The sequence below is a fragment of the Hoplias malabaricus genome, chromosome 3 (genome assembly GCF_029633855.1).
Source record: "Hoplias malabaricus isolate fHopMal1 chromosome 3, fHopMal1.hap1, whole genome shotgun sequence".
Taxonomy (NCBI): Eukaryota; Metazoa; Chordata; class Actinopteri; order Characiformes; family Erythrinidae; genus Hoplias; species Hoplias malabaricus.
The window spans coordinates 32,041,811-32,054,036 of record NC_089802.1 but is presented as its reverse complement, the minus strand read 5'-3'; the positions used below and the strand labels follow the sequence as shown (position 1 = coordinate 32,054,036).

General features: G+C 38.2%; 1 protein-coding gene across 1 annotated transcript; it reads right to left on the bottom strand.

The window, feature by feature from the left end:
• Nucleotides 1-8,005: 8,005 nt before the first annotated feature.
• On the bottom strand, nt 8,006-11,536 carry LOC136692780 (probable phosphatase phospho1). Its single transcript, XM_066666454.1, has 2 exons — nt 11,304-11,536; nt 8,006-9,428 (listed from the first exon to the last, which is right to left on the bottom strand). Exon 2 carries the CDS (start codon nt 9,374-9,376, stop codon nt 8,615-8,617), a length of 762 nt encoding a protein of 253 aa, XP_066522551.1. The 5' UTR covers nt 9,377-9,428; nt 11,304-11,536; the 3' UTR covers nt 8,006-8,614.
• Between the last annotated feature and the right edge of the window lie 690 nt (nt 11,537-12,226).

Below are 12,226 nucleotides of genomic sequence, written 5' to 3'. Positions count from 1 at the left end.
CAAAGTAGAGAGCCTGTGTGTGTAGATGAAAAATAAGGAAGACACCACCACAACAAATAATATTACAAAAATAGTGAATGCACTGCAATGTCTTTATTATCCTTTGCCTCCACCTGGTGGAAATACACAAACAAGACATACAGGACTCAAAAAAAATGTTAAAAGAAACTTGTTAGAGTTAAAGCTAAAGTAGGACACCATTAATAAGCTTTGTTTAGGAGTAATATAATAAAATACTTTAACTACAACTTTAACTAATACTTTAACAAAAACATTTCTTTCACTTAACATTGTTTTGACTAATTTTCAAAAGGTAAATACTGAAAAGGACATTTCTCTAGGTATTATTTGCTTCGATATTTTAGCAAATAATGAATTAGTAATGTTATATTTTTCGTAAATAAAAACAAGACCGTGGTATTAACGGATGATAATGATGCCTTAATGAGGAAGATTTTTCGTGTTACTGTCGCACAGTGTTTCTATGGTAATTACCCATACACTTATGATTGTGATATTGTCGCATAAAATGTTGAAAATATGTAAATATGTCACGAATTGCAGTCTCCTAAATATGTGACTTTAACACAAATTAGTGTGAGACCGGGTTGGCTCAGTGCCTTTATTCTTTGCTTCCAATTTGTGGAAATACATAAGCATGACAGGACTCTAGAAATAAAGTTTCATTCTTATTAGGATATTTTAGCTGACACATACATTGTTTTACTAATTTTTTCCAAAATGTAGCTGAATAACTAAGACATATTTGGTGTCTGATATTAGTTTTTTTGTCACACAGATCCAGGGTCCTGAGCCAGGTGACTGTCTGTGAGGAGTTTGTGTTCTCCCTGTGTGCAGGTGGGTTTCCTCCAGGTGCTCCAGTTTCCTCCCACAGTCCAAAAACCCACGTTGGTAGGTGGATTAGCTACTCAAAAGTGTCCATAGGTGTGAGTGAAGGTGTGTGAGTGTGTGCTGCCCTGCGAAGGACTGCCGCCTTGTGCCCACTGATTCCAGCTAGGCTCCGGACACACGACGATCATGAGCTGAATAAGCGGTTCCTGACCATTTTACACTGGAGCTAGCATGCAACTAACTAGCACTGTGCTCAATAATTACATTTTCAAATATTTGTCTCAATCATGTTGAGATGTGAAGTAATCTCAAAAGGTCTTGTATATGTGGTTTGAGACACCATACAAAACAATTATCCATGGAAAAGTACAAAAATGGATGGCTAAAGCAGTCCTCTTTTTAGTTGTGCTAATTTAGCATTTTCCCAGCATGTGTCATATACACTGCCAGAAAAGTACTGTTGAAGTTTCTAAGCAGCACAACACAGTTGAAATTAAATGTAATTGTTTATGCAGTGCTATGTGTAAGCTTTATTTACACTCTTAGCTAAATATTTTAGCTCTTGTGTGAAATGAAAGGAACTTCTGACGCCAAAAATAACATGCTAATTGATAGAACCTGTCTTAAAGCAACAAAAGTGAAAATGACCATATTTTTTAGGCCAAACTATTGTGTTTTAAATGTAGGTAACCTTTGGAACTAGCTTGTAATTCTCATTCATTCACAACATACATACATACATAGTCATTCAGGCTAGCCTACAATTATGCACAAGGTGGTGCCACACACACTTGTACAAACTGTTGAAAGTGTCAAACACCAAGTTTCTTTATAGCTTTTCCAGATTCATGGCTTTTATTCATTCTGTTGTTGACATCTCATACATAGCATGTTTTTTGTTCAAAATAATATCCTACATTTCTGCATAATTTATTGACTGTTTTGATCTGAAATGGTTAATTGTAAGAACATCAGAGTAAGATTTCTTTTGAGTGCTGATAGGAAGTCTACAACACAAACCTAGCACTTAATTTACTCTCCATAACCAAAAGTGAACGTATTAGTGCCAGGAACGATGATAATGGTACAAAAGTGGTAAATCTGAGTAATACATTTCCATTTTCATTTATGTTATGTACCACTCCTTCCAGCCACCAGAGGGCAGCGGCAGACGGCCCCGCACCTGGTGACAGGTCTGTAAAGACTCGCTAGAATCAGCCCGAGTTACTGGTTCATTGGCACTACATGCGTGAGAGAGTCAAGCTGGTAATTTTGATATCTGTCTGCTCATCTTTCCTCTGTTTTCTCAGGAGGCGGAGAAGTCTCGCCCTCCCCTTCTTTCCTCTGTTTTCTCAGAAGGCTGAGTGGTCTCGCTCTCCTTCCCCTACTATTTTTTTGTGTTTTTCAGTTGGGAGTTACTCACCAAACCTCAGTGTTTCTTGAGGTAACCAGTCTCCCCTGGCGTCCTTTGTTTTCCCCTTCCCGCTCCAACTTTTCCCGGGTGGGTTTGTGTGGAGTATTGCTTTTCCCACCCATTTTACGTTTTCCGCCTGTTATCATACATTTTTTCTTATTTTTTTCTCATTGTTATTTAGCTGATTAAATTCTTCAAGCATCTGGTTCCTACCACCACAGCGGTGTGGTTTTTATTTAAGCGTTTAATCCACTCGAATGACACATCTTAGCTAATTAATTATATAGAAATTTTGAAAGATTGGTGGAATTTCCCTTTAACTGATAAAGGGTTGTTCAACAAGCTCAATTCATACAACACTTCTGAAATGAGGAAAAAGCGTGTTTATCACAAATACACAAACACTGACAATGCCTTTACTCTGAGACATGCCCCAACCTCAACAAGTCAACCCAGAACAATAAATATAAATATATAGCAGCGAAAGCTTCATTACTGAGTTGTTAGGCTTGAGTAACTGAGAATAATATTGTCTGTTTCTGCTACAAGACCTAATGAATATACATATTTTCTTCAATAAAGCTCAACAAACATATTCATAGTCAACACTATAAATGCATATATTTTTAATAATAGTATTAAGTACCCTGCATCCGTTAAAACACTATAAATAATATATATGAATATCAATATTCATATCACCACAAGAAGGCAATATAACATTCTCTTGGTTCAATAGTACGTCTCTCCATTCACTTCATTGTGTTTACATCTGGGTCAAGTACAAGACACACCAGGGGGCTGTTTCACAAATCAGATTTTTTTAACTAAAGCTTGTCCACTAGGAAAAGAACTGAGGGACATTCCTATTGGACCTCACCTTCTGGGTTAAGTTATCTGATTTTGTGGAGCATGCCCCCAGTGTTCAACAACAAACTTATGCACATTGATCTTCATTTCACATAACGATATATTCATCACCTCCCAAAAACACTGCATTTTTGTACTAAAAACAAATTTTTTAATGGTTTGGAAACGGGCAGTGATTGTTAAAAATAAAACGATGCACCATTTCCCTAGGTCCTCCAAAATTTCCCAGCAAGCACAACACATTTATTGCCATCCTGGCGAAACCAAAACAGTTTGTTCCAGAATATTCCATCGGTTTGCAGAGCTCTGCTTATATGCTCATTGCACAACTTCTTTTTTTGTGAATTTGTTACAGTCTTTAAAACTCATATGTAAATGAGATGGCTGCGTTATTCAAAAAGCAGTACAGGCTGAAACACTCCTTATAACTTCAGCATGAATGAGCGGGGCATAATTACATTAGGTGGAAAAGACAGATAAATGTGTTTGGTTGTATATGCATCTGAACTACCTGCTATTGTGTAAATGATTATAAAACCCATTACAATTAAAACTATATTGTTAAATATGATGTCAAACTCTTTTTAATGTCAAAAAGTGAGGACAATTTGGTTTTGCGTTAAATTGACCCCCGTCTTTTAGTGCCTAAAAAGTACTACTGACTGTTACGTCTTATTTTTATTTTTTTGTGTGTGTTCAAACCAGAGGTGGGCCCAGTGTCCTAAAATAACCTCAAAGAACTGCAATCTGAGTAGAAATAACAAAATACTGATTGAGCTTTTTTTGTGGTTACTGGAACCAGCATTTTCAGTTCAGGAACTGAACTATGCACCACTTTCATTTAATTATTATGATCATTTTGATCTAAAATGAACAGCTAAACCTCCCAAGTCAGTAGTGTAAACAAATCACAACACAGCACCCCCACAAAACACAAATGAGGAAATAGGAGCTTAGAAACACTAAATATTAACAGCTAATGATAAACATTTGATTAGTTTATTTACTCAAATATTCAAGTAAGAATATGAGAATTTGAAAATACACAGGACTGCACATATCCATCAGTATTTTACTTAAGTACATTTGAAAAGTGGAGTTGATTTTCCAGGTTCAGTCAGAACCTTGCAATTGAAAAACAAACTAAACAATTATTAAACAATGACCTTGTCCTCATAGCTATAGCTTATTGCACACAAGGTTTTTAAAGTCCTCTCAGTTCGTGAAGGCTGATGAGCTGAGAGAAATACGAGGACACAGAGCTCAAATTTAGACGTAGGAGTTATGCAAACACGCCCAGGCTTTGTGTTGCTTCATATAACTTAAAAATGCCATTATATAATGTGCCATATGTCCAGGATAAAAACGGACAGAAACATATACAGAGCACGGAATATCTTTCATTCAAAGGAATTTTTTTCTCATGTTCATCATGCTGTATTTAAGCATTTTAAGATTCTCATAAATTGCACAATGCTGATTTTCTTAAGTTTGGTGTGCAATTCAAAGAGTAATTAGGTGTTATTTTCAATATTTCAGCATTACTTATATTATGTGGCATATTTTGAAGAAACACCCTTTACAAATTGCTGCCAGAAGCCAGGGGTCATAATGTTTCAAATGCAAAGACTGTTTTGTACACTAAGCCATATTGCTTGCTATAAAATACAATTACCTTCTATACATGTATTAAAATTACTTTATTATGTACAGACACATTTAATTATTTAAAATACCTGAATATTTCACAACGAATGGACAGAATTACATGTAATTACACTCTGTATGTGTGTGCTTGTGTGAGGTAGAGAGATTAGCCACGGTGTGAGTGTAGAGCTGTCTGTATGTCGCCAGAGACTAGTGTGAGTGATCGTAACATGAAAATGTTTTTGGGAAAACAGGCCCAGTTTTGTGTGAAACAGGATGTGTAAAGAACCTTCATAAAATGTAAGGAATTTCCACATAACTGGTAAATGGTTTTCAGAGGAATACTTACATTTGTAAAAGAATCTTATCATTAAAAAGAGGTTCTCTAAAGTACCATTCCCTAAACGTTCTTTAGGAAACCAAAAGTGGATTTACTGTGGCATCCCGAAAAATAACCCTCTGCGGCCCCATTATTGTAAAGAGTGTTTGTGTAAAAGGGGCTGGTATTAGACTGTGTGAGTGTGTACTAGAGATAGCGTGTGACAGTCTCTGTGAGAGTATGCATTTAAGAAGAGATAAGAGGAAGACTAGACATCTTTGTGTGTGTGTGGACATGAACACACATGTATGAGTTTAACTCTAGGAGTCTAAGAGAGTCCAGTTATATTGCACCGATATCTGATGAATTCATACTAGTTAGTAAAAAATTAATAGATACTGAACAACAATAATTATACAATAATATATGGTAGACACTGAATTGTTTAAAATGAATGCTGAATAATATGTAATAACTCAACAATTATTAATGTTTAAATAGATTGGATATTGATTGATTTAAATATTAAGTTATACATAATAATTGTGGAATAATTGCATAATATTTTTTGTTTATATATATATATATATATATATATATATACGTATTCCACTCAGTGATTCATAATAAATCTGCCTACATCAGCTTTGTGCGAGTGTATGAATGGAGTGCATAAACAGACCACTGAAGAAAAACAGTCCATTGCAACTACATTAATCTAAGTGTTTTTTTTCCCCTCAGTGATGCCATGCTTAGCAATTTTGTCTAAGATTTAACATCCTGAAAATGCAGTACAATTCACTCCTCTCTTAAAGGAGATGGTTGCAAGAAAATGTTTGCTCATCTTTTGCTAACTTTCCCTTAGGTTTGCACACTGGAGAAAAAAAGTTCCATTGTTTGTACGCAGCCCTGGCTTGGTGAATGGGGGGGGGGGGGGGGGAATGGCTCAAGGACGTCATTGGCTGAGTCTGAGGGCATTTGGAAGGAGTCTTCCAAACATTGAAAAGCATGAGCAATAATGAGGTTATTCCTCTATATATGCTCAATAAGTCAGTAATGTAGGCTTATTTTTTGCTGTTTCAGATTACTCAAAGTTGAATTACGTTCCATGAAATAAACACAGACAATGCTACAAACCTTACAGCTCAAGTTAAAAATTGGTTTCTGTGGTAATTCAAACAGTGAATAAAAACTTTCAAATAAGTTAAACTTCAGTTACATACATGCTTCAGTCGGCTTCTTAATCAAACATACCGTTACACCTTAAAAAATACGGCGCTTCTGAATGAAAGCAAACAGTAGTGCCACAGAATTGCCTGTGTTCCCTAGACCTGCAAAATCTACATCTAGGTCTTTACACTGATGTCCTCTTACCCTAAACATAAGCCAGGATATGTTTAGTGGTGAAAGTTGGCTCAATATGTATGTGTCAATGTGCTACACAGGTCAATAATGAATTCTGTCTATATTATTGACCATTTATAAATACTGTTATCTTGATTTGGCCTTACCTAACAGCACAGTTTTAGATTTTATAAAACTGACCATGACAAACTGTAACCTTGTGATGTGGTAAATGCCATAGCCTCATTCTGAACGAAGGTATAGGCCACTGTTCTTCTCAATGCATTAAAAAACATGAATAAAGCAATACATGTAGAATCTGCTTTCTGTGAAACAGATGAAGATCACTCATCTTCAAAGAGATGATATGAAATAATTGGTGAAACTACTTGGCCCTGCTTATCAAAAGTATAGAGAAGCTCGATATTTTTCATTTAGTGGCCACATATTAACATGGCTAGCTTTACTGGGGTACATTTATGAGCTTCCATTTCCAATGTCTGTTATGATAGCCTTGTAGTTCCAGTGCAAATGTAAACTACAAAAACCTAACACGTTATTGTCTGACTACATTTAAGGCAAGAGGAGAGATTGTGTCATTTTGATCTTTCCAGGCATGTCCACCTAAGAGTGGCACTCCACATGACTGCTGAAGTGTCACTGATACTGGTGCCCTTTGTTTGAGTGAGGTGTAAGAGTGTCTGCTGTCTGTCAGTCCTTGTGTAAGTCAAACCTTGTCTCAGGTAGCAGCTGGCTTGTGTATTGAGTGTCGGTGCGTATCTGAAATCTGAGCTCTTTCCTTTTTTACTCTTTCACTCCTTCTCCTGCCATTTACGGGTGGACATTACACTAGGTAAAGGGGGAACACTGTCAAGGACCCACAAGTTTTATATGTTGATGACCACATTTTAAAACACACCAAAATGACTAGTGTTTGCTATTATTTTCTTGCCATGAATGGAGTCTGAAGACTGTAAAATCACCAACTCTAACCCGCTGCCCTTTCCATGTTGTTACGTTTCTTTTTGCTCATTTCTTCTGCAGTGTCTTGTCCCTTCATCAAGTGCAAAACAGAGGGTTTGTAAATCCTGGGAAGCCCTCCTGCAATGGTCCAGCTAATTCAGCGCTAAGGGATATCTCTTCTAGGAACATGCTCTGGTCTCACAGTCAGCCAGAGGCCAATGTTGTTAGAGACAAAGTTATCTGGAAGGTATATTGGAAGCCATGTATCAGGGAGATGAATGACATGGAGCAAAGTCTGCAGTGGGTTTTCCCTCAATCTGCAAAAAAAGGGCTGAATGACATGGAGTGCACATATATCTAATGAAATGTAGCGTACTACAAACACATTTCCAGAAAATTTGAGATGCTCTTCAAAATGTAAATCAAAACAGAATGCAATGAAGTGCAAATCATTTGGACTCTATATTCAATAGAAAATAGTACAAGACAATATTTCAAATGTTGAAAATGTATACGATATACCTATTTTTAATGAGATGCCAGCAACACATTCCAAAGGAGTTGAAATAAGGCAAAAGAAAATGTATTTTTCAGGCATAGCTTAGCTTATCTCAGTAAGACCAAGACCAATCTATGTTTGAGGTGGATTACAAAAGCATGGCTCCTTAGTAAAAGAGCTAGCGGGGGAGATAAACCAGTCCAGACCTGTCACCCATTGAAAACAACTGTGGCATTATGAATCAAGAAACATGATAAAGGAGACAGAAAAGCTGAGCCGTTAAAAACATCCTATAGCAAACAAGAATGTGAAAAAAAGCACTTGTTCTCCTCAGTTCCCAAAGGTTTACAGAGTGTTAAAAAATGAGGTGATGCATCACAGTGATAAAAATGGCCTCTTATCAATTGAAAATAAAGTTAAAATATTTTTCAGAAAACAAGCTTGTTAAAATGTTGTCTTTGTAACACTTATAATTAAACATAAGGTTAAATGATTTGCACATCATTGCATTTAGTTTTTATTTACATTTTGCCAAGTCTTTTTTTTAGAAATGGGGTTTGTACTAATATTTCTGACTGATATATTTCACCACTATTCTCTTTGGTTCCTGTTTATCATTATGTCAAACATGTATCCAGGCTTCAGCTATTTTTATTTTATCCATCATTCCTGAGTCACCTCGCACCATTCTTGGCCATTCCCTTGCTCATCTCTCCTCCAAGGCTTTTTTCAGGCAGTCTACCACATCTTCTCCCCGTGCCCATGGCACTACCGTGGCTTTGTAAAGTCCAGGCTGTCCCCTATTCATTTCCTGGATGATCTGGTGCATGGGGAAACCTCTCCTGGGAAAAGCTGTGTCCTTCTGTCCCAGAGCTAGTGTGGGGCATATATCATTAGCCCCATCCCCAATGTAGAACACTTTTTGGAAGGGCTTCCCTCTTTCCCTTGCTCTTCTTGCAAGGTATTCCCTGAGGATAACCTGTTTGCACATGTTTTCGGGGCATCGCGGGCACTCATGACCATGGAAGGGCAGAAGTACCAAGTGCCCATCTTTGTTAAAACTGGCTGGATTTGTGAAGATCTCAGAGAAAAGCTGGCGTGTTCCAGTCTTGCGCAGCCAAGACTCGATAAAGTAGATGTTAGCGTCCGAGAGTACAACGCACTCAAAATCCTGCCGGTGGGAGCGTAGGAAGCTAAGAAGAGCTGGAAGGCCAGGGGCAGGCGGGATGCCCTCAATAGCCTCCCGGATAGTGCCCTCACTCACACCCTGCTGGCCCAAGTAAGCCAGTACACGCTGCATGTGCTCGTTGTACCGCCCAGGACGGAAACTGTCCTTAAGCCAGTCAGGGATTGTCTTACCAGGTGCAACACGGATGACAGCGTCATCGCTGCTCTCAGCAATCATAGTCTCATCAAAGTCGAAGAAAATCAGAAAGCGACTGGTGGAGGGAGCACAGGGGGAAGCCATACCTGAGGAGGTAGCTGTCAGGAAGCAAGGGATCTGTAAGGTATTCCTTGACCTGCCAAAAGAAAACACAGTCCAGGAATCTTATATTCTGAATTTTATATTCAGTAAAAGACAGATGTTACACACGTGAAGTGAAATGAGTCTTCATACTCAAATGTTTGCTTCTTCAGGGGTTCACTGAAAGCATAACACAGTACATGTTTCATCAGCTCTGAAAACATGGCTATACACAGCACTCTAGCAATGCATTCGCTTGTATGGGACCCCTGAGCTGAGCTGTACTAAGGCTATTCCGGTGTCTGCCACACGTAAAATATTACTCAACACAATTGAATAACTCATAGACGATTACAGAACACTATCAGGAAGAGTTTTCTAACTTATTTCATTAGCACAACACACTGTGTCTCTCAAAGTTTGAAGCCACTCATTCGAGGCACTGATACAGGTGGTTACCTCTGCCCCTGCTGTGTTAAGCGGTGCTGGTTCCTTCAGTTGCACATTCACATTCACTTACAAAGACAGTGTACATTTAACATTCACAACTCCAATGACCCGATCATTTAGAACCAGTATTCACTACTATAATACAACTCTGCTCACCTGAAAACATAACACAGTACATGTTTCATCAGCTCTGAAAACGTGGCAATACACAGCACTCTAGCAATGTGTTCGCTTGTATAGGATCCTTGAGCTGAGCTGTACTAAGCTCCTAATTGCCTGGTGATTAACCCATTCCTGTTATTTGTTCCTCACCAAAGCATTATGCCATACTTTCTAGTGCATAGTGAAGATACAAGATAAAACAAAATACATTTTAGAAAACCCATGTTTTAAACCAAACATGAATTAGTACCCCACACAGAACAATACCTTCTTAATGATGACCCTAAAATGGACATAATCCACACATGCTCTTTGGAAGCTAGAATTGGGTTTAGATCATTTTTTCTGTATAATCAACCTACATATAGCCTGGTTCCCATTTAATTATCTCTTATTTAACAGCCCTACATTAGAGCAATCCAAAATTGCGAGTGAGATTGAAGCTGGTTGTTTGTACAATAAATAAATAAATAAAATGGAAATTTATTTGTGCCCTATTTAATGAACTGGCCATTCTTAAGCAATCATTGTTAGATTACAAAGCACACTGTCACACATCCCGACATTATGCTGACATAATGCATTGTTTCCTCACTGTCTGATGGAAATGTGGCCACAAAAATTTTCCAGTGTGACAAAAGCTAACATTTTCAGTTTTAAGCAACAAGGGCTTTCAATCAGAAAAAGTAACAAAGTGCATTTAGTCTAGTTCAGGATTATGAAAATTATGAAAGTCCTCTATCTTTTACTGCCCCCCACCCCCCACTCCAAGTACACCCTTATAATCCTTGTTTAAGTGTCAAGTCAAATGTTTTAGGAGGAGGACAGCAGTAATGTCCATTGCAGCAGTAAGATAGTCCTGCATTGCTGCACCTGTGTGCGGCCACTGGGAGTCCACCACATACACGCGCAGCCGCTGCAGTTTCCACAAAACAACAAACACTTCAGCATGCAATTCAAAAAAGTTACAAGTTTAAAAACCGTGTAGGAGCGCGAGAGTGAAAGGAGCGCGAGAGATTTCGGTTGTTCAAACGGGGGACCTGGTTTATTTCGGTTCATTTTAATTTAAAGAGTATATGTATTAATATGTATTGTGTCTTGTTGACTTTACACGACGCTGTTCTCCCTCCAACGTTTTCTCAACGGCTTTTATTTTAAAATTCTTTCACTTCATGCAATTTCCAGTCATTGCTCAGCTCGCTTGCGGTTTCTCAGCCTCTAAACCCCTTCTCTGACCAAAATAATGTTTTAATTCTCACACAATACACAAGGACAGTCACACTAAGCATCCCTAAAGGAATATTTAATCGTCCGTTACCGTTATCCTGGCCCGTTAGCCGGTTGCTAATTACGGCTCCTTCCTTTGCTTGTTTGAACGCGGAGGTTGTGCTGAAATGTTTACAATAAACGCCAGGGAACGGGATAAAACCCCCTCCACCGAGACGCGACCACAACATGGACGGATAAATAAAATGACAGATGATGTATAATGCCGGAGACCATTCGTTCTGGTTCGGTTTTCCTCGTTTTGTCTCTCGAGGTCACTCCGTCCCGCTCGCCGGTGAGAATGTTAACGGGACATTTACCGCAAGGACGAGTGGGTTAGTGTCAGGAGAGAGAGAGAGAGAGAGAGAGAGAGAGAGAGCGAGAGAGAGAGAGAGATGTCTTTATTTCACACCCGTATTGATACAGGCCCCGCCCACTGCGCTACCCTCGGCCAATAAGAACTGACCACAGCTTTGGCCATGTCCTTTAAAGACATAATTATTTCTCATAAGGTTTGTATGGAAAATTACATATAACAACACAACCCTATAACTCACGCACACTCACAGTCTTGTCTCCATGGTTTCAGGCAACATTATTACGTAATCTTTAATTCTTTAGACTTTAACTTTTACACTAATCTTTACCACTACTAGTCGAAACCTTACCCGTACTATTACTTACCCTTACTAAATGTTACCTTAGACGGTTGAAGCTGCACTTATAAGTTCAGTGAGTTCACATGTCTCTACTTGACCTCATTATATCTTTTGCAATTTCCATAAATAACACTGTCAATGGGGATGCCAGCTTTTCTGATCACAGACCTATCACATTTTGTGCAATGATTACCATATCACCAGCGTGTAAAATGCTTCTTGATCTGTCAAATGCCTACTCAAGCACATGCAGTGTGTAGAATTGGAACATTTGTTTCACTTGCCCTGTTTGATACTACATTTATAATCCCTTTAT

Coding starts and splice junctions, on each gene's coding strand:
- LOC136692780 (XM_066666454.1), bottom strand. CDS start 9,376: ATGGCTTCCCCCTGTGCTCCCTCCACCAGTCGCTTTCTGATTTTCTTC.